At 46.9% G+C, this 23,850-nt stretch overlaps 1 protein-coding gene across 1 annotated transcript in view; it reads right to left on the minus strand.

The window, feature by feature from the left end:
- Nucleotides 1–23,850, minus strand: part of LOC119390267 (optomotor-blind protein) — a 161,278-nt gene that overhangs the window by 74,845 nt on the left and 62,583 nt on the right. Inside the window, exon 2 of the mRNA XM_037657845.2 lies at nucleotides 5,671–5,938. Coding sequence (XP_037513773.1) covers nucleotides 5,671–5,938 — 268 coding nt within the window. The remainder of the gene's footprint in view (nucleotides 1–5,670; nucleotides 5,939–23,850) is intronic.

The following is a 23,850-nucleotide window of genomic DNA, read 5'->3' on the forward strand; positions in this document are numbered from 1 at the left end:
TAATTTTAAATAAGCAAAAAAGCGCAACACCGAAACTGAAACCCAACCGAGTGTACTGTCTACGTATGACGTAGACGTTGTTACGAACAAACCGGAAGTCGTGCAAGGCATGCCGGTCACGCCAGCGCAGAGTATGAAAACTGTGACAGCCGGGACGACCAGCGAAGCGCCGGCCAAACCAACGCTGTCTGTCGCCTTGTGCACAGCAGACGCTCGCTGTAGCGGCCGAAGCGCCGAAGTTAGCGGTGCCCTCGGCTGCGTCACTTCCGCCGCCTTCCCAATACTGACGTCACAGACGCAATGTTGCCAATAATTGTGGGAAGCCAGGAGGGCGTTTGCAGACAATGTTTAAAATTCATTTGCAAACAATCTGCGCATGTATCAAGCCTGTAATTTGGCATAAATGACGGAAACGTGCAAAGGAACGTACCCAGCGAATTTCATTGAGATCCATCGACCTCCAAAAATCGCCGGAGTTGGCTTAAGGAGCTTCGCCCCTAAAAGGCCCTGAACCACTTTTCCAGGTAACCATCGAATGGCTTTATTAAGGGAGTTTATTGCCTCCCGAATCAACTTCCGCAAATTTTTTAGATGCGAAGCAGCTTTTGCGCTGGGCTTTGTCCGTAGTTCCACTGGCGACCGTCCAATTTCAAAACCTACCATAGCCATCTGTAACATAATGAGCGCGCGCTCGCGCCAAGGAGAAGTCTTCTTCATCTTGTTCTTCGACCACCTTGATGATTATAAGTGCAGAGCGCGCGCTCATGCCAAGAAGAGATCTTCATCGCCTTGTTCTTCGACCGCCTTGATGATACGTGCAGAGCACTTTAGGGGCCCGGGCTGCCGTATGCTGTCCTAGCTTGGCATAACGCAGACAAAACCACGCGTGCTGGCACGCGCTAGCGCGTTCGGGCCTGTGTAAGGGGCTGGGTAAGACGCTGTGGCCTCTCCCCCTTACACTCTCTCAGCAATCGCGTGATGGCGTCGGGGAACGAGATTCTGCAGACACGCGATGTACCCGCGTGGAGTGCTCCAACAAGAGTTTGGGACGAGTAACAGCAACAGCAACTACAGTGAATTCATGGTGTGCTCCACATGCAAGGACGCGCTAACATCGGGCAAGGTGCCCGTGATGAACGGAACTTTGAGTCGACCTTATGTGCTCCTTTCCAACCTCACATGGTTCCCTTCAGTGGAGATAGTGAATTTTTTTAGAATCCTTGATGTGAGAGCGGAGATACAGAGATTTGTTGCACGCTGCGATTGCTTTCTCTCTTCTCTCGCCACGACGAGCGCGCTGGAAGCTAAGCAGGGAGGGATGGCACGGGCGAAAGAAGTTGCGTCACGTGCGCTTCATGACCTTGAGCAGAAACCACCGTTAACTTATCCGGCCTACTGCTGCAACGGAACCGGCGAGTCGCGGCCGCAGCTGATTTCGTTCGCTCAAAGCATGGCTGAGAGCAGCGCGTTCGCTGCGCGCGAATGCGCTAGTCACGTAGTTCTTTTTGCATTTCGCGGGCTTTCTTTGCAGCACGGAAAAGATGGTATGCGTGAGACTCTCTTTGTCGCAAATAATGCAATGGGGGTTTCTGAAGACGCGCTCGAACTTTGCAAGTCGCATTTCTTGCCCAAAGACAATATTTAGAAATTTAGGTAAATTATCCTAATGAACAAAATAATTAATTACAAAACAAAAAAATTGTCAGTAGTGCGCAAGGCGACTGTCATCAATTTGCAACTAATTTCACTCGTCTGCCTCTAATATTGTGTTTTTTAACCCTTGGCTAAAGATAGCTGGGACACCCGGTGTATATATATGTACAAGTATACAACCAAGGAAGGGGAATTGTTTGTGGGGCTCGATTCTTTCTTCGAAGGTTGTGGGTTCAGATCCCACCGACGGAAGACAAGGTGTGTTTTTTCGTTGCCGTTTAATTCATTTCACATGAAACCATACTACACAATAGTTAAAAACAGGCAATGTCCACTGTGCTTTCCTTGGTTTCATTGCCTCTTGGTCTCCGTTCTCTCTTTCTCTCGCTATATATATATATATATATATATATATATATATATATATATATATATATATATATATATATATATATATATATATATATATAGACAGAGAGAGAGAGCGTCGGCACAGCTAGACGGTGAACTTGCGCAAGAGCTTTGTAATGAGACAGCGAGCGTGGCGGGGGGTGTCCGCGCGAAATTATTTCGTATACGCTCGCCGAAGGAAATGGTTCCTCGCCTCAGCCATGCACACAGATACTGTATGCTACAAATAGAGAGAGAGAGAGAGAGAGGAAGAGAGGAAAAACAAACATGGCGCGAAGGCAAACCGCAGAGAGCAGCTGAGAATGCCTCGCCTCCTGGTCATACACTTTTATGCGGTCGGCCCACGCCCGTACACGCTCCCGGACGCTCACAATGTGGCCACGCATGCAGGGGGCCTTCGCTAATGAATTCCATTTTTTGACAGGCGACGCCGGTGGGGACGTTATTAATGACCGCACGAGCGCGAGCCTCGGACTCGCGGACGACGTCCGGTCCCGAAGTCCGTCTCCCATTAGGACGCGTAATACACGTCACTGGGGATAAGACTGCTGGGCGAGAGAGAAAGAATGGTCGGTCGAGGCCAGTTGGTAAAAACGATTCGGTGTTTCGCTGCTCAGGTTTACTTCGCTTTCATCTGTCTCACTTCGTCTATCTTCACTTCGTTGGAGGTTCTCTCTCTCTTTCCAACGCCCATGCTAACGAGAAAGAGAACGCGAGAGAGGAAGCTTTCCCATGGACGCCACGGAGCTGCGCGGTCAGTGGCACGCGCAGTTCGTGGAAAGAGCCGCTGTGACGTGCGATCGAGAAGTCATAGTTGAGCTTTGTGTAAGAATCTGGAAATATCTTAGAAAATTTCCAGCTCTGCGATAATAATGTGACGTAATTGAAATAATCTAAACTCTATGCTCGTCGGCTATATCACTCGGCTTCCCGAACCGCAGGTGCTGTTCTGCTTGAAGACGATTGTCAGATATCACTCGTTCCGAACAGGTTCGTGTTCATGCACAGAGCGACGAATGCACGTTAAAATATTGCAACCTGTTGGAGTTTGACCTACGTGAGGGTGCAGTCGACTGGCGGTCGCAGAATATCATGCTCTCTTTAGCCAGCTGTTCATAAACGCGTCATCGTAAGTTGGCGCCAGTGTCCGAATGCACGCACTGCGGCGTTCACAGTGTTCATGCACTGTCATTTTTATAGAGCCATGTCGCTATCGAAGTGCCTGCAACTCTAGACTAAATGTGCTGCGGCGTACGGCGTTGTCGCGTCTTATGCCAGAGCGGCATCAAGGCCGCAGTGACGTTGTGGTGAAAGCGATAACTTATAATAATTGTCGGGATTTAACGTCCCGAACCACGATATGATTATGAGGGACGCCATAGTGGAGGGCTCCGGAAATTTCGACCACCCGGGGTTCTTTAATGTGCACCTAAATCTAAGATACGGGCCTCAAGAGTTTTCGCCTCCATAGATAATGCGGCCGCCGCGGCCAGGATTCGATCCCGCGACCTTCGGGTCAGCAGTCGAGCACCGTAGCCACTAGACCACCGTGGCGGGTAAAATGGACAACTTGCCATGGACAAAAGTGAAAGAACGTGATCATGGTAATAGATAGAGCTTCAGTTAGTTTGCAAACTTCTAACCGTTTGCGGATTACCGGGCTCGCAAACGTGAGCGGACGGGATGGTGGCGCCACCTAGTGGCGCATAGCTCAACCTGACAAGCACATATTAGTTATTGGACTATAGCAAACCATTCTATGATGACGCGACAGTCTCTCCACTGTGACAGTGACCCAATTGCTGTGGACATGTCTAGGTCTGCAATTAAGCCATTTGCGCGAACTATGTGTGCAACAGGCCTTAAACCAGCCGACCTTGACCGCCGGATCCGTGCAGCATTTCATCGCTCGCTGCGACACTTTCTGCACGAATGAAATTTGTTCCTGTATCTTTGAAGCCGTATTTTACAATGCCAAGGGCATGCGTCTTATTACATCCGAGGGCAAACTATCGAAATAAAAAAAAAAACAGTGTGTTATCCTTCGCTTCCGGAGTAAAATTGCGGCCGCGGCGTGATCGTAAACACGTCGTCTCGTCCACGTGTTTTCTTTTCCGACAAGAACACCTGTTGAAAAGAAAGAAGTGGGGCATGGGCTGAGGGAAAGCGAGATAGAGAAGAACGAAGTGGAGTTTTTGAGATAGCCCTAGTCTAGTAAAGACGTGTTCCACAGCTACCTACGACCACGGGTCCTGGTGTCTTATATTGCTTGGTGCCGAAACCCGGAAGTGAACGTTCTTGGACCGTGGTGACTTCGGCAATGTGACTTCGGAAGGTGCATGGAACTGTCAGGGCAAGCGTCTCACGAAAGAATATGCTCATGAAAGGACTACTGCGGAACCCTGACACCGAGACGCGCGAAGTCAGCAGGCAGACAGCATTAAACTTTCCTACACCAGGCGCGCGTTCTCTTCGCCCAGAGGTGGGTGAATTCTTTAATCCAGGTAGCCATGGCATGCAGCCTAGGTCCGAGCCTTTTCCACCATCCGGAGCTGGTTCTCAGGGTTTAGTGACGTCATCAACGCCTCCCACTGGTCTTCCGGATTTTCTTGGCTTCTCTGTTCTTCTATGCGCGGGACACTTGGGTTGTTTCGGGAACCCCATACAATGTGGTACAGGGCGTTAGCAGTCTCCGAGCAGTATTTGAAGTTCCTACTGAAGTTGCTGGGGTACATTGCGTGGAGTGGTGTTCCGTGCAGATAAGTGCTTGCCTGGAGCCTTCTCCAAGTCACTGCTTGCTCTCTAGTCAGCCTTTTGTGAGCAGGTGGATAGTGGCGACATTGATTCCTTCAGTGCGCGAGTATTTCTGAGTATTTTCTCGGTATTCGCTCCTCTGCGTTTCCGGAGTCCGAATATCGTTGCGTAGCATAGCCCGGTGTGTATGCTCTCGGGCTGCGGCATGCACCGCTCGGTTCCCCGCTAGAGATTCATGCGTCGGTGTCCAGAGGATACCTGCGTCTTCGAAGTCGTCCATGAGGAGAATTTGAAGGGCTGATCTGCTAATTCATCCTTTTAGGAATATTCGACACGCTTATTGTGAATAATTTACGATGGTTCCTGACGAACAACTTGTACTGATTGTTAACGCAATGCCCAGTTCCTCTGCGGTGGTTGCATCATTTGCATGTGTCGAAGCGGCAACGAGCTCTCTACATGTTTCATCCACCACGCTGGCTAACATACTGCAGCAAGTCACCGTTTTGAAGACAAAGGAAAATGTCAATCCTCGGTTTCGGCCCCAAAAAGTATAACAAACGAGGACCCATGGTCGTATAGCTGAAGAATGCGTCTTTACCACACAAGGGCTAGCTCCGAATCCCCTAACTTCATTCTGGTCCCACACGTCTCTCCAGGCTCCGATAAATCCATGCCACGCTTCTTTATTTTCAACAACAACCACAGGAACGAAAAGGTGTATAAACTCCACAGTGGTCACAAATAGTGACATAATTTCGTGTCTAGCATCGTTCAGAGCGCAATCCGGTAGTACGCAAACTTCATTGCGGACATGCCGAACACGCTCTAAGTGCCTATCGTTATACTCACAAATCCATGCTTGTCGGAGATGTTGTTGGTGAGTTTGAGCTTGTGGAAGGAGACCACTTTCTGCATCCACTGTTCACCCGTCGCTGGAGAGTCCGGGTGTATGTACATCCGCTTGGGCATCTCGGGGTCAGCCTTGCCGGCCACGACCCATCTCCGGTTTTGGAACTTGTACCGGCAGTCGTCGGCGGCAACGATGTCCATGAGCATGATGTACTTGGCCTTCTTGTCCAAGCCGGACACTCGGACCTTGTAGGCGGGGAACATTCTCCTGCACGAACAAAGCAAGAGTGGGCGAGGTCAAAGCGTGACACAGACATTGCTACGCGAAACTGTATACATACAAGACGTAGGATATTGTGGCTTACACGACTGGCAAAGACAGCTGTCGCCGCTTTTACACATAGCCGGATAGTAATCGCTAACTCGTGCAGCACTACGCCTTCAGATATCCTTGCTACCAAATATCCCCGTTCTTTATGCTAAGATATTGCTGCGAAGATTGTAAAGAAAAGTGAAGACAGCAGAACAATGAACATGTCGCGGAGTTTTCAACGAACTAATGCAGCGATTGCACAGTACCCCTTTTAGGTTCACTCCTTCCTAAACCTGTGAAAGGTTTGAGGTATATATGCCAAATAAAAGAAATAAATGAAAAAAATACCGGTTATGGGCTATGTCACTTAGCACCTTGCTGCACTTACTGCTCATTGATTGGCTACTCCACTGATTAATTGACAGAGTTCAAGCATCGTAATACAGTAGGCATTATACCAATACATAGCATGTAACTTAAGTACTATAAAACGGCTTCGATTGATTGATTGATTGATTGATTGAGTGATTTATTTATTTATTTATTTATTTATTTATTTATTTATTCTTGCAAGCCAGAATCTTGAGTAAGACCACTTCTTCCTGCAAGAGCGCAGCCAGCAGACGCGGCAGCTTGTAAAGTGTAGAATAGCACTTCGTATTAAATGCGAGGCATTTCTTAGCGAACCATAGGAACTTTGAGCGTTTCTCTCTATTTTTCTATCTGTCTATCTAGCCGCACGTCTGGGTGCTCTCGGTCGCCTCCTTAACTTGGTATATACCAAAATTGGCAGAGGAGGGCATGACGGCAAGACGAACATGACTGTATGGTCATGACACGAGCACGTGAAATCCTGTCACGTATGTCATGAAACCCCTTCCTCCAGTCACGTGTTGCGCATACCCGTATGCCACAGACCGCGATACACGGGTACGCGTTATTCACAGTTATTCACAGTTTATATCTACCCAGCAACGGCGAGAACAGATATTAGTCATTTAAGCGCAAGAGCGTTAAGAAAATCTGGCATCGGCAGCGTTGACCCAACGAATGCAAAGAATAAAAATCTAGATCCCAACAGGAATCGAGCCCAGACATTCTGCGTGTCAGTAACGTTTTCTACCACAGAGCCACGCCAGGACTTGAAACCGGTTTGGAAAAATATGCTATGCAGCTGTCAAGTCGATGCAACGTCAATTGTGGTTGCAGTGATGGCTCCGCTCTTATGACAGTCTAATAAACATTACGTATTAACTCCTGTGACTCAGCAAGCTATATTCAAGCGTTGCTCGACCCAGGAGGAATACGCTAACGAATGCTATATGTATGATGTATTTAGATCATCGCGCCGTAGCCTGCACTTCGTCTCGATAACACTGACGTCTCTTGTCTAACGTGACTGCTGACGTTACGTCAGACCATAAGTTACCCTTTAAACGCCAATGTGGTTGGCGTGCCTCGTATCCCAAGATGTGCACACAACTACTGCACTTAGGAAAACACGTCGATCCACCCCGTAACGCTCGGCTCAAAGCTAAAAAATACAAATAGACAGCTACTCACTGACTGCTTCGCATAAAACTGATACCCACAGTGCGTGGGATCTGCCGAATCTTTTTTCCCTTTTACTGCTGCTCTATTTCTCTCTCTCTCTCTCTATCAGTCCCTCTCTCTCTCTATTTCAAACCATTACTATAAGAGATCATGATTAACAAAATGCACACTGCAAAAGCCGCGAGAACATAAGAGTGCAAGCTATTCCGCACGGCTATATGGTGTGACTCATCTCGTGCACCCGTCCGCCTCACCTTGAAAAGCGTTATAATACCCGCATCGCGGTGGCCCACTTTGCTCGTTCCCCAGTTTTTTTTCCGCGAGTGTTTCACGAAAAATGCCGATTGCAACATTTCACGTATGATCTACACCGCCGCAGACGGCCAGCCAATTGCAAGCCAGTTCTCACTATGCAACGCAAGCACAACAAAACATTTACAGAAAGCGCGCACTCCTTCGCATTAGAAAATGCGGCGTGGGTTCGTCTGAAAGAAAGAAAGAAAGAAAGAAAGAAAGAAAGAAAGAAAGAAAGAAAGAAAGAAAGAAAGAAAGAAAGAAAGAAAGAAAGAAAGAAAGAAAGAAAGAAAGAAAGAAAGAAAGAAAGAAAGAAAGAAAGAGGATCGTCGAGGAGCATCAGGAGCGGATATATCAGAGACGCATGCAGTTCCACTGAGCACGAAGTAAATCGTTCTCGCGCGCGCTCCGTGATCGCAGCTTGATCGCCCACAGGCTTGTCTTTCTCTCCGCTTCCACGTCCACTCCTCCGCAACGCGCACGCACGTTTAATCCTCCGGCCCGGCGTATCCGAGCGTGTGTGCGTCCTTATACGAGGCGCATATCTGTACACGCGTGGTTAGCAGCCGAGCGATGGCTCTGTGGCCCAGCTTCGCTCAATCACGACGCTCCTCCTCTTCTTATTTCTTCACTGCTGTTCCGTTTGCCTTCCAGCACTTGCAGCGAAAGCAGATAGTGCAAGAAGAAGAAGAAGAAGAAAAAGAAAGGCTGGACAAATAACGAATGCTCGCGAGGCTCCGCAGTATCCTCCATTTGTTGGGTTTTACGTCCGCGCACACGATAGATATTTGACCTGAGAGAAACGGAGGATACCTGCTTTCTCGCCCTTTACGTGTGCGTTCGTGAGTGCGTGCGCGTGCGTGCGCCACGGTATACACCATTCCTGGCGTCCTCTATCAAGGACGTGGCGGAAATGAAAGCGAGAAACATCAAAGATCGAAGGAAACGGGGCAAAATAAAACTAGTGGCGAATCCTTTATGAGACGGCTCCCCGGAATAACAACAACGAAAAACGAAGCAGCAGCGGCGCGGCGTGCTTTCAGGCCACATTAGCTCAAGTCGAGCGAAAGCGACACACAAGCGGCGGCGGCAGCGCGAGTGAGCGAGCGGCGTTCTCTTTTTGCGTCGCCGGGAGACCTCCTGCGGTGGTGCACGCTGCCGCGCGCGCTTTTGCGGCGGCCAATGGAAGCTCTGCGCGGAGGACGGCGTGGTTCGGTGGTTCGGTGGCGCCAGCCGGCGGCGGAGCGGAAGTGCGCGCGTGCGCACAATCGAGCGGCGCCAGCTGGCGCTCGAATCGCGTTCCACATATGTAAAGGTCCTCCGCGAAGCCGTTTTCTGGAGCACTATACGGCAGAGAGAGGTGTGACTTTGAAATGATGGAATGCAGGAAAATCGTGCCCGTGCAATTCTTTGTGAGAACCTTCGGAGAATCGCTTCTACTTTTGATGGGACACAAATCACTGGTGATAAGGGTAAGATAAAGCTTGTTATAGTACATATAAAGCATAACCGCATATGAGTGAGTTGCTTTACCTTGGTAGATGGAGAATAATACAACTGCCTGGTTTCGCCGCTTAATTATTTCGTTGATTAATAATTAATTGACTGATTGATTGATTGATTGATTGATTGATTGATTGATTGATTGAAAATGTCAATGAGGCATATGTAGGCATGTTCAAATTACATCTAACTGCGCTATTTTCAACAACGTAATAATTGCACGCCCATTTTTTTCCGGTTGATAATGAAAGCCCGCGAAATCTGAAAAGTGACACGTCACTAGACTGTTGCGGGCATCAGAAAGATGCGCCCTCAAACGGGATTACCGGGAGTTAAGCAGTATAAAGGGAAAAAAATATGGATCACCCTATCTGCCATTTGCCGGCCGAAGAAACGCGCGGCTTTGGTCTTACAGAGTCAGACCGTAATCAGAACAGCGCTCCTGCCGCGTTATCAATGAGAACAGTTGACCGTGAGATATATGGATAACGATACTGGCGTACAATCGAGTGGAATGAATCCCTTCAAGATTGCGACGTGTGTTGTCGCCCGACCAGTAACCTTGCCAAAGTGCGAAAAGCTGTCTCTGGCAACGGACAACAGGCAAATCGGTTGCTTGCAGTAAGCTTATTTGATGGCGCTGCTTTCTTTTGCGGGTGGGAGCGCAGTCACGTGTTCGTTTTCATATTTTGAGGGCTTTCTTTACCAGCCGGAAATTTCTTTACCAGCATGCTATTAATACGTTGTTTAAATAACGCAGTTAGATGTCACTTGAACATGCCTATGTAAGCCTTATTGACATATTTTGATAATTACATGAGTGCTTGTCGAGTTATCAATACAATTATTACTAATTAATCAAACCTCATTAAGGAAAAATGAGTGGTGGCTACTCCAGTCTACTGGGAACAATATGTACTAGGTTTTCTTTGTGTATCTCTGTTCTTTTTTTATAATCATGCTGCTTGATAGTTTGGACGCTCTGTATACAGCTTCCCGTATAAAATAAAGGTTGCCGGAAGACGCGCATTCATTCATTCATTCATTCATTCATTCATTCATTCATTCATTCATTCATTCATTCATTCATTCATGAAGCGGCTATACTGCACCTATACATATATGGTGGTGCTTGTCGAAGGCTGTGTGTATAGTTTACCATCAACGAGAAATCAAGATTGTCGCGCCTCCTTCTAAAGACACAAGACATGGTGGAGAACATGTACATGCCGCGCCATGTATATGTGCGCACGTGTCTCTCTCTGTTTCGTACTGTGCTTTCGCCTTGCAACAATTGCGTCATTATAAATAAAAGGAAAATACATGAAAAGGTTTGTATATGATACTGCGTTTAGAGGAACCAGAAAGGCAAATTTTCATCATCCATATTACGCGCACGCCGCAGGTGTGCCTGTACTCACAAATCGCTGCTTTAGGCGCACTGTGACGAACTATTGCTGTCATATATCACGATGCATATACAGAGGGTCTTAGTCGAGCATGCAGGAAGAAACACTTACGATGGAGCATTACGTCACGCACACAGCCTTGGTAGGCGAACGCGCCGAGAAGCCAGCAGTCCAACACGTGACTTTTCGCGCCAAGATCACGCAGGCAATGAGATTTGCTGAGACCTTGTGGTTTGGTGCCCGGTAGGTTGTAGTCGAAGCGCTCTTGGTCGATGCATACCGACCGGCTCACGGAGGAGGTTGAGAAACAGAACTTAACAGGGAGTACTAAAAATCTGACGTTCTGATCACGTGTTGCGCCGACACAGTAGGCTTCAATCACATTGAGTAATGCTCCCTCCTAACTTTTTTCATTCTTCCATGTAGTCGAGCACCTGTTTGTTGCTGCGAGATATTGCGGCGCCATCTAGCATGATCTCGTTGAGTGACGTCCGTTTCTTGTGGAATTTTTAGGTGCACAAGTCTGTCTTTATAACCACATTTTCATTAACCGAAAATCGTCGTTTTTTTGTTGTTCTTTTTTTTTGCGTCATGTAACACTTACGAGGTCTTACACATTGACTTGAATAAGACCAATGCTATGGCATAGAACATGCTATAACGAGCAAGTTTTGCATGATTACGCATCTCAAAGACAAGACACATAAACTTCTCAAAACAGAAGGCTTTACCTAAATAGTGTTAACTGTACATGTTAACTTTGCTATTGCGACCAAAACCATAACTGGTTGCGACCTATAAAAATGGGCACCATACGTTATCGTCAGGTCTATGCTGGAACACCGGTAATTAGGGATGTAAACAATGCCTAACTCCATAACTTGTCTTCAATGGTTCTCCTGATGATTGGCCTATAACATATCGACAGAACTTCCTCAACAGACTAACAGAAAGACAGCATATAAAGTATCCTCAAGCGGAAAATATATAGCGTACGGTCGAGATATTTATGTATTTTGTTTGCTGTATATTTAAAAAATAAAATGATTTTCTTTGATAGACTGCATCATCGATTCACTCATCGATCGATTCATAGATTGAGTTATTAATTTACTGACAGCCCTGTTGACCACATAGCACATCGGCAAATTGAATCAGTAGCGACACGCACGCGCTGCCCTGAGACACTGCTTGAAGGAAGAGTAAACAAAAGCTGACAGGGTCCCTTATGCATTTTCCTAAGACGACTCGAAGTCGACGTGCTGATCCTCCCCCGCCGCCGTCCGAAAGCCTTCTGCACCTAACGTGGCTTTGCACTGCCTCTAGGACGGGTGACATTGCAAGCTATCTGCACCTCACCTGCTTTTGCAATGGCTCCGTGAACGGCCCACCTTTCAACAGGTGACGACGTCATGTGATTACGTGGCAAATTATGGCTATTCGTTGAAGCACCTAAGGCTTTCTCTCTCATAAATCAAGAACAAATGAAGGTGGTCACCCCCAGGCATTTCGTGTTTCTTTTTTTCTTTTTTTTGTGTGTTTATACAACAGGCCGAAATGTTCCCTGGCGGTTTATTTAAGACACAATGCACGCGAAACCATACGGAGCGCACATTTCATTGCACATAAAATCCCGCGACGTTCACTCCGTATATACGCGCGGTTGTCCGCACAAATGCAGATCCGCAATCGGACACTCCAGTGTGCTGCGGGAAGACCGGGCGGAGAGAAGAGATATGGTCATCCGTTCACCGGATTAGCGCGGCGAGAAAGAAACGACTCCGCGATTGCGCGGCGCTTGGGTTTCGCTGCGCGCAAGCGTTATGTATGGGCTCTAGCTGCAGAGTTCCCAAGACAAACAGGCTGACGGGACTGTCCACCCGTGCGAGTCCAAGCGTGTGCCCGGCGTATATGAAAGTGTGGCGGCGGCGGCGTGCGTGAGTCAAATGCCGATTGCTGGCTCGCGAAACGACCGCGTTGTTCGTGCCGCGTGCGAGTGATGCCGCTCTCAACAGTCGGGTTGCCTCAGAACGGGCAGTCGTAAAACGATAGTCTGGTAAACGAAAGAAGAAAAAATGTGCATGCTGTGGGGAAGCTAAGGGAACAACGGAGCATAGTTTAATTGAATGTGGAGATATCCACTCCGGTGTATGTTTGGGCACTATAGCCCACATGAAGAATTGGGTTTTAGCAACAACAACGAAAGGGTAACCACGTCGGCGATAGAAATAAGTGAGATACAGTTAGAGAATCTGTGGCGGAAAAACAGGGACAAAGGACAAAGATAAATAATAGGACAAATAAGGTCATTTTGTCGTAAGCGGGCAGAGAGTTGAGCTGCGAATTTATGGGGTCTTTTTTTTTTGTTTGTAACAGCGCAGCTGTTTAAGCTTGAGTTCCAGCCGTGGCCGGCGACCGCTCAAAACGGCGCAGCTATGCAAAGCGAAGTGGCAGCATAGCATAGCCATGTATGGGCTATGCTATGAAAAAAAAGAAGTTTTTTTTTTTTCGAGCTTGGTGCCTCACAGGGCACCTCTCCGTTATAGAGGGCACGCTCATAGCTCCCATGCATTCATAGTAACCGGAACCGTTCTTGAGATTGCGATAGATAGATAGATAGATAGATAGATAGATAGATAGATAGATAGATAGATAGATAGATAGATAGATAGATAGATAGATAGATAGATAGATAGATAGATAGATAGATAGATAGATAGATAGATAGATAGATAGATAGATAGATAGATAGATAGATAGATAGATAGATAGATAGATAGATAGATGTGGTGTAATATATAGTTAGGCACACACACTGCTGTCTTATGGCCGTCGATGTGGTGCTATACGGTCGTCAACGTAGCACTAACTTAGATAACGAACTGAAACGGTACTTGATAAACGTTTTTACGTTAAGCTGCGCGGCACATGACGCGTGTGCCTTATATAGACAAAAACATCAAAATCGACATAAAAGGTTATATACGGGTCAAACTATACATATGTGTTGCGGAGAACTTCGGTGTATCTTTAGTGCACCTAAAATTCAGGAAGAGATTCCGGCTACACGTGGAGTTGCCGGACCAATTTTGGGAGCTGTTTATATATGCCATTTCGGATTGAACCAAGGTGCTTTAAAAACGATTGTTGGCCTGGAAATCATGCCTGAAGAGTGAAGCCGTGCTTTCATGGCAGTTTGGCAAAATGGTCTTGGCAAATTCTATTGGAGATCAAGTCATCAATACTGCTTTCGATGTGTTATTTTCGTCGGGAACAACTACCTGCTATTTCATAATTAACCTATACAGTTTACATTAACAGAGCAATACCACCTGATCTCTAAACGGGCACCACCCGAAAAGTGCACGTTTCCGAGATATTGGCTTCCCTTTAGCCGGTGAGGTTTTTCGAGAGCTTCCACTTCAGCAATTTTAAACATCCTTGGTTGCGACCAATGATGTAAACGCTCGTACATGGTCTTAATGAGAGTATGCCTCGAAGAATTCCACGTGAATCGTTGCATGCACAAGACGCCGGTACTCTTCTACCTGGCGGGGCCTACGAGCATTGTGACGAAATGGAAGCACGTTTAGGGTATATCGACACCAAGGAGATCCATGAAAAGTTCTGCAGTGGAAGCTTTCGCAACGCCTTGCCTGCAAGAGTGAAGCCAGCGTTTGCCCCCCGCCAGTAATCTCGGAAAGATGCTTCATTCGGGTGGTACCCGCTTAGAGACCGAGTGGTCTTGCCCTGTTCATGTAAATGCTAGGTTAACTATAAAATAAAAGATCGTTGTTCCCAACGAAAGTAACACATGGAGGTGAGTATTCGTGATTTGGTCTCCAATAAAACATTTGCCAAATTAAGAACAAATGAAGGAACGACGTTTACTCAAGTGCAACGACATTAACGCATCCCATTTTGTTCTTTTTACAACACACGAGACAAGATGACATTTACGGGCTCCCGCCACGACACCCGTGTTTGCGCTTCTCGTAAATCAGATCGCTTCTTCCCGACGGATGGCGCGCCCTATCGAACGAAGGAATGCAGTACATACGTATCTCTCTATTCACAGCGTGACGTGCCACTCGACAAGTGACTGCGCGGATGCGTCTCTCCATGGGACATTTCGCTGACCAATTCGCGCGCATGCGCATTTGGCTTGTTGTCCAGGCGTTGTATGAGATGGCGCCGCTAAGCCCGGATGATACGCGAACCCGCTTGACTCGACCTGCATGCCGCGGTACACTAAACAAACGCCTGTAGTGTCCACGTGCTTTCGACCCTCCTTATCGGCGCAACGAGGCGACTATACAGGCGCGGATTATGTCGTCTCAACGCAGAGGTGGCGCCCCCTGCTGAGGTGTCGCCGTAAAGTGTACAAACACCTGTCACGTACATACGCTCCGCAAGGCGCGTAAAAGTGGCAACGAGCGTGTAAAATCCACCAACTTGTTTGTATACTCGGACTTTCTTACACGTCGTGGGATTAAAGGAAGCTAGATTAAGATTTACGACGACATCGCGGGCTGCGTGTTTGCGACGCGGCCACAATCTCTCACTTATCCTTGCAAATACGACTTTCCCGCGGGAGCTTGTATATGTATACAGGGTGTCTGGGGCGTGATTATTATTCAACCTGGGGGCTCCCGCGACGATCTTGACTGGGAACAACACGTATGCTATATGTACAGAAGGGACAATGGCACACTGGCGCAGGAATGTTGAGATCGAATGTATCTATGGAGATCGCAAAGACGCGTTTCAATCAGCGTCACATTGGCGCTTTATTGCGGGCAACTGTAGTACAGCGCATCAGCGCGATGTCATTAGAGAGCCCGTGTCGCAGAAATTCCGGCGTTGGTGTCGATGTCGGCGTCCTTGGTTGTCAGAGAAAAATCGGCGTTTTCCGTGAGAGCAAAAATCGAGATAGATGCAAATAAATAAATAATAAATATCTTAGGTTCGAATGGGAATCGAGCCCAGACCTTGTGCATGGCAGTCAGGTACTCATCAAAGAGCGTCCCCTGGCGGATAACCACTGAACATTTGCACTCAAACTTAATTAATTTAGTAAAGCAGTTACAACAGTTAGATTTCACTTCACCGTCAGATACATAGCTTGGTTGAATAGTGAGCACCGTAAAAGGCAGTGGCGTGCGACAAGCCGCTGCACTCAACTCCACCCAAGTAGGCATCTACCTCTATCACACCCTGGTGACGTAGATACCCAGTGTTTTGAGCCGATGATGCGCGTTGGGATGCAGTTTAGTTTTGATTTTGGGGTAGCGGATGAACAGCACAACACATATATGTACACTTAGAAGGCGCGACGTTGTAAAACATGAAGCAGACACTCCTGCTATAGCATTCGCACTTATCTGCATGAAGGAACAGGACTGTTAGACGCATACACTGGAACAAGTTTTCGTTGAGAGATATAACGGAGTGGTAAATCATGTAGCGGTATAGAAAATACCACTGATTTGAACTGATCTGAACTCGACCTTTTTATACAAGCTTGCTGCACGTAAAGGAGAGCTGCACTGTCACGTGGACGCGTACGAGCATCTTCAATTGGAGGCCTTCACTGGCGCCACTCTATAGTTAAAAATTGTTTTCGCTTCCAACAGGGTACAATACACACCACATCCTTACGCGACACACTTCGCCAGTAAGCAAGTAACGACGCGTAAACGCGTGTACAAAAAGTGCTGTTTTAATAGCGTCACCGCTATGCGCGCAAACAGAAAAATGAACACCGCTCAACAGCCTTTTCGACCTCATAGCTTGCTTGTTTAACCATGTGCTTCGCGATATGCAAGGCACCGGTGTTCTTTTGCTTTTACCGGTTAAACCGGTTTAAAAAGAAACCCGAGTTCGATATATATGGGTTTCAGCGACGACGCCCGTTAAAGCTCTGCACTTCTGTTTGATCCTGAAGTTTACCTTCTCTTTCTTTCCGTCTCTCCTTTGCCACGCTTTCCGCTGTTCACGTATCGACCGCGGACATTTCATTGCTCGCTCACAGCGCCCGCCCAAGATGACAGTCGAGTGTGAAAAGCGTTCGGCCGTCCCCTGGTGGTGCCTGCCGGCGGCCTTTGGAAACGATTTCGGGGACGCCGCAGAGAGGGCGCGACAGGCGTCTGCGGGGTCAGCGAGCACGCCCGATTCATAGCCGTGCAAGAGCAAGACTTATTGGGCCTTGTTTCCCTCAAGACACGAATAATTTTTTAAACGGTATCATTGATTTCGATATTCCTGATGGGTCTTTTCCGGTGATACTTGATGTTTGCTCCCTATACACTAATATTCCCTATTCTGATGGTATCCCTGTTGTTGTGCACGCGTACAACGAGTCCGATCTCGACAAAACAATTGACTCCTCCACACTGGCTACGCTCCTCAAGTTAATTCTGGAACAAAACAACTTTGAGTTCAACGGCCAACACTATGTTCAAGTTAGCGGCACTTCTATGGGTACCAGGATTGGCCCTAATTACGCATATCTTTATGGGCCTCCTAGAAAACGAGTTTCTTGCGCGCAGCGATTTGAAGCCTTTAAAAACTACAAACGCTTTACTGACGATATCTTTTTAATCTGGCGTCATGGCGAATCCCACCTTCTTTCTTTCATAGAAAATTTTAATAATGCCCATTCAAATATATCGTTCTCGCATTCATACTCAGCCATCAGTGTTAGTTTTCTTGACATCGCAGTAATATTGCAGGAACAGAAACTGACGACCAAGCTGTACAGGAAACCAACCGATAGACATCAGTATCTTCATTTTCAAAGTAGTCACACAAAACAATGCAAAACCAGTATTCCACATAGTCAGGCCATTCGCTTTAAACGCGTCTCTTCCGACAGCAAAGAATTCATTCGTAACTGCGAACACCTTCGAGGTGCACTAACCAGACAAAGATACTCCGCACGAATAATTGGCGACGCCCTCAAAAAGGCGGACAACATCGACCGCAAGGATTTGCTTGCAAGTAACAAACAATCAGCAAGCTCTCACGCGACAATGTGAATCTCGCTCTAACGCGCTCAGCATTGGCTCCTAAAGTGGCCAGCATTCTCGAGAAACACCACAATATCTTGATTCAAAGTGACCGCCTGAAAGGCATTTTTACGGAACCACCCAGGGTAGTTTGTCACCGATCACGTAACATACGTGATACCCTATACATCACCGAAAATAAACAACCGATACAAATATGGTGGCTGCCAACCTTGCAGTAAACCCCGCTGCAAGGTCTGCCCACGCATGACGATTTCACATTCTTTAACTAGCAGCGCCTCAAGTTTTTCTCTGAAAATCAACGGAGACTTCACTTGCGACAGCGCCTATGTTATCTAGATGCTCGAGTGCTCCACGTGCCGCAAGCAATACATCGGTCAAAACTGAAACGTCATTGTGATTACGTTTTAACAACCACAGAGCCCACGCTTCTAACCTACCTCGTCTTCCACTGTCAAAGCATGTCCAGATGCTAGGTCACTCCTTAGAAAAAATCAAGGCCACAGTGCTAGTCTGGACTTAAAACTTATCATGACCGAGAAGTTCGGGAATCTTACCTCATTAACAAATTCAACAGTCATCACTCCGGCATTCACGAAAGCATCGGACGCGTTGCCTTTCTTTCTGTGTAACAAAATTAATCATACTGATGCGCTAACCTCCCCTCCCCCCAGCCCATACATGCAAACACCTTTTTGTATATTTGTATTTGCAGTGGTTTTGTTTCACATACTGCAATGAAATCGTCTGCTCCATTGGTAGTATAGCGACCAAACGGACTGTTTAAATGTTGTTTACTGATCTTTTAGTATCTTAATGTGAGCCTAACATGTGCGCAAGATATTTGTTTGGCCACGCATGTTGCCCTAACCTCTCGTGTTTCTCTGTCACAGCTTAATCAGCGTTGCTTTACTTTTAACATTTGCCGTGCGACGGCTTCTTGTTCGTACTAGTGAGTTAGAGCACTTATCTTGTCGCTCGAGGTGGCATATCAAAATATATTGTCACTACGGTTTGTTTTGAGACTTCTGGCGTTTTTCTTGTAATCACCATTCTGACTGATACCGTGATTTCAATGGCTCTTATAAGCGGCATATGCCTTTTATATTTTTCATTCTCTGACGAAGGCCGCGGCACGGCCGAAACGTTAGACATATGGTATTGCTTTCTCGCACGTGTACGTGTACCCGCTTGTTTACACACACACACACACACACACACACACACACACACACACACACACACACACACACACACACACACACACACATATATATATATATATATATATATATATATATATATATATATATATATATATATATATATATATATATATACACTCTTTCAATCAGCACACCTTCTGCTGCCGTGTCGGTTGGTTAGCTAACGCTATAGCGTTAGCTAACCAACCGCTACGTAAATAACGTGACAATGGCATCACCTGCAGTTTGACCGGTTATGGTGGGTCGTAACCCAAGTAACGTCTGTATGTATGTATGTATGTATGTATGTATGTATGTATGTATGTATGTATGTATGTATGTATGTATGTATGTATGTATGTATGTATGTATGTATGTATGTATGTATGTATGTATGTATGTATGTATGTAATTTATTTTTATTCTGGCGGATGTCTATGCAGACGGGTGGATGATTTAATGGATGGACGCATGCGTTGACGAATGAACAGATGAACACGAATAGTCTTGGAGCTTGAGCAGTCGTTGCCACTAAGCTCCCATCGTTTCTTTTTTTCTACCACATGTTGCATTTCAACCTGCTTGTGGTGCGCTACAGGTAGACACGGACCAAGAAACAAGGAAAAACAACACAAGATGATGCGCAAACTCACAACTACTTTATTTCGATAACGTACAGCCTTATGTACGTACAAGAAAGAAGGCACACTAAATGAAGAGGGGGGGGGGGGGATTCAGTGATGAGGCAGTATAACACAAAAAACAAGAAAAAATATACATATCATGGCTTTAAACAGTGTCACCGAAAACGTGTCAAGAGATTACGCGTGCGGCAATACGGTTTCCTTCAAAAAGTTAATTTCTGTATGAGAAAGGGCGATCGAGGGTGTACTAACGCACCCTTCGCTGATGTGCATGTAAAATGCTTCGGTGATTTCCCTCTCTGTCTGGTCGAAAGATCGTGCCAAAACTTTTGTGTCCGTGTCTACCGGTAGCGCACCACAAGCATGATGAATATGTACCAACTAGCCCCTGTTGCCGCCCTATTAGAATTGCATTTCAATGCATCACGATTTCAATTATCATCCACGCCGTTGCGCTTCGCTGTTCAATTTTTCCAGCATCACTGCTGCCAGAGCCAGAGTCGACAGTGACTTGCCACTCTACAGTGACGTCACACGTGACGTTTCCGCTCAGGTCACGTGATTATACCGCACGTGATGGTTACCGGAAGTTCGACTACTGCGATATGGAAACACGCCTTGGCCTTCACGTTGTAGTAACCAACGAAAATGGCGAGCCCTCGATTGGTTCCCCTTCTTGTTCAGATTGAAAGAAGACGCTGCTAAGCTGCTGCTATAGTGGACGGTCGGGCGTAGACGAACCTAACGCGGGGTTGGAAATCCAGCAGCGCCGGGGAGGAATCGGAAACCGTTCCTTTGTGTGCGCAACATGGAGACGATGGGGAGAAACCGGCCGTACGGCGAGCACAGGGGAGATGGATCGGGTTTCGCGCTACAATGGGGACCAAATCGAATAACGCCATTCCCTGGCAAGCGTCCCGTGCGTGCAGGCAAAAGGGGCCAGGGGTGGCACTGCCGTCGACCGTGCTTGCATGGCACGAACGCTCCTCCTCCCCAGGGAGGCTCACAACTGAAGAATACGACACGTTATCATTATTAATACCGTAAAATATGAAACCCCGACGGCGCGCTGGTTTCGTTTCATTTCCCTGTATTGCGTCGGTCCCGCGCATTATTCAGTTCCAACAAAAGAGAGTGCGTTGGAGGGTTTCAAAAAAAAAAAAAAAACAACATTGCATGACGCGACATGAAGCTGGTTTTCTCAAACTTTTTTTTTTGTAGGTGTATTTGCACCTTTTTACGAGGGTTTTTTGTTGGTGGCGCGTCCCCGTGAGAGAACCTATGAGGTGCTGAGCGTGTACAGTCATTATGCGTGCATTTTATGCGCTTACATATGCGCTGTCCGCTTTCAGCAGCTGGTCTTTTTATAACCTCCGTGCTTCTCACAACAGTTTCGTCAAAGCCGGAGCCATTTTTGCGACCGTGATATATGCTTATATACACATAGATAGATAGATAGATAGATATATATATATATATATAGATAGATAGATAGATAGATAGATAGATAGATAGATAGATAGATAGATAGATAGATAGATAGATAGATAGATAGATAGATAGATAGATAGATAGATAGATAGATAGATAGACAGACAGACAGACAGACAGACAGACAGACAGACAGACAGACAGACAGACAGACAGACAGACAGACAGACAGACAGACAGACAGACAGACAGACAGACAGACAGACAGACAGACAGACAGACAGACAGACAGACAGACAGACAGACAGACAGACAGACAGACAGACAGACAGATAGATAGATAGATAGATAGATAGATAGATAGATAGATAGATAGATAGATAGATAGATAGATAGATAGATAGATAGATAGATAGATAGATAGATAGATAGATAGATAGATAGATAGATAGATAGATAGATAGATGAGTTCCGAAGTATTTGGGCAATCGGCCGGATTGTGAGAAGCTGCAGCCTCGAGAAACTTACGATCTATGGAGCACTTTCAAGTTCTCCAGCCAAGATATTCATAAGTATACTCAGACCGGGGATCGGTCTTTCTCAGGAACAATTCCCCGGTCGAGACGTCGAATGAGAGAGAGAGAGAGAGAGTGTGTGTGTGTGTGTGTGTGTGTGTGTGTGTGTGTGTGTGTGTGTGTGTGTGTGTGTGTGTGTGTGTGTGTGTGTGTGTGTGTGTGTGTGTGTGTGCGTGTGTGTGCGCGCCTGCACTTATGGTTACTTATTGATAAGCGGATCCCAGGAAACTCAACTTATACATCTCTCATGTCTGTCTTTCTCTCGCTCTGTGCTGCGCTTTAACTTCGTGAATGGGTTCCCACGGCTAAAGGCGACATTGCCTGACAATGTACTTGGTAGTGTTAAGAGAATATAATGGCGCTTATCGCTGCCTCTTTATCAAAGAGCCTCTCAAGACGATCGCTTTCCTTGTTTCTGTTTCTTCTTACCAAAGGGCTCAGGGAAAGGGGGGGGGGGGGGTTCAGCTGACTATTTCGATTTAGCATTGGTCCGGCGCATAATATACAAAAGCTGGAAAGCAGACTGCGCGGTGAGGCCGCGTCTGAAAGCTTTTCTAAAAACGCTACCAACAGCAACAGTGAAGCCGGTAAGCATGCAAGGGGAAACAAACGAAAGACGCGGCGGACAAAGGTTTGGCAGCAAATTATAGACGATATGCAGGAAGCGCTTCCGCGTATATACACGCGAACAAGACTTGTTTCACTGCGCGAGTCAACAGGCGCGAAAAAGCTCGCTTTCCATTGGCTGGCATGTGTTGACACTTCTCCCCCTCCTCTCTGCGTGTACTAAACGGGCGGCAGCGCGAGCACGCAACGCAGGATGAAGGAAGGCACGGCAGACCTCGTCATCGCCTTGTGGAAACAAGCGCCGCAACGGGAGGTTGGACACGGCGGGGCGGTGGGGCTTCCGCACCCGTGGTCGGCAGCGATGCATCGACAACACTCGCTGAGAGGAGGAGGAGGCGTTCGCTCTTCTATTTACCTCTCTCTCTTGAGCCATCTGGCATCACGCACATTGTTGCCAGCCCTGTTCCCCTCCTCTGCTGTACAGTATTATCTTTCTTTGCTGTCCCGCTTATAAGCGGGATGTGACGCACTTGATTCACAAGTGTTGACGGTTGGGTGACTTGGTTTCGGGTGTTTTTGTATGCTTGCAAAAGACTATATATTTGATGCAATTTTCCAATGAAAATCACTTGGAAGTAAGCGCTGCGTCCCTTTGTGTTGGCCTGCTCGGCCGTTTCTTCCCAAGATGCGCTGTACCAGTTGAAGCTTGATTACCCGGCCCCAAGTCTACACGTGAGTGCTCGGACGGCTATATATATATACCGAGTTTAGAGCTTAGGTTTGGGCGAATCTGTTGCGTACACATGGGCGTTTTTTTTCTCTAAAAGCCTAATAAAATATTAACTGCTGACTGCCATAATTTTCTGCAGCCTATAGAATTCGAGCTTGTGCGAATGCCCAAAGTTTAAGCAAACTCGAAGCAGAGGTGAGCGCGAAATATATCTTTAAAAGTTCAAGTGCAAGTGCAGTGGGCGCGGATCACATTAAATACGTGTAGATGTGTTGGCATGCTTAAACTATTATTCCACGTGCGTTTCAATCATCGTTCTATCATTGTTGTGTAATGGTTTAATGTAACCGACGTCCCTGAAACCACCGATGCTGTCCTCTGACACCGCCGCGGCTGTTTCTTTATCCATTATTTTTTTTTTAGAGAATCCGAGCAAAGAGCTTTTTGCGTGAGTTGCCATTACTATTTTCTGATCGTGCACGTTCTTTTAGAACAATTCACCCCTCGCACAAATATTTGTGTTCTATCACATATCGGGACTTCGACACACGATTTGTGTGTTCCACCACACTCATGCAGATCCTCCTAACCGTTGACGCTCCGGAGCAGATCAGGGGCGTAGCCAGAAGGTTCTTTACAAGGAGGGGGGGGGGGAGTTAGCCACCCTTTATGTATGTTAGTGCGTATGTTTGTATATGTGCGTGTATATATGCGCATTCAACACTGAAAACTTTAGAGATAGAGGGAGGGGCACGCCAACGCTCTGGAAGCAAGCTAGCAGCAAGGATGCACTTCTCAAACAAACCTCGCCCACCCCTGCCCTTCCCCTGCATTCAGGCCCATGTATTGCTTCACCTGAGTCGTCGTATTATATATGAGTGAAACGCGCTTGGCCCGTGCACATAAGCTTCCCCGCGTACTTGG

The sequence above is a fragment of the Rhipicephalus sanguineus genome, chromosome 4, assembly GCF_013339695.2.
Source record: "Rhipicephalus sanguineus isolate Rsan-2018 chromosome 4, BIME_Rsan_1.4, whole genome shotgun sequence".
Taxonomy (NCBI): domain Eukaryota; kingdom Metazoa; phylum Arthropoda; class Arachnida; order Ixodida; family Ixodidae; genus Rhipicephalus; species Rhipicephalus sanguineus.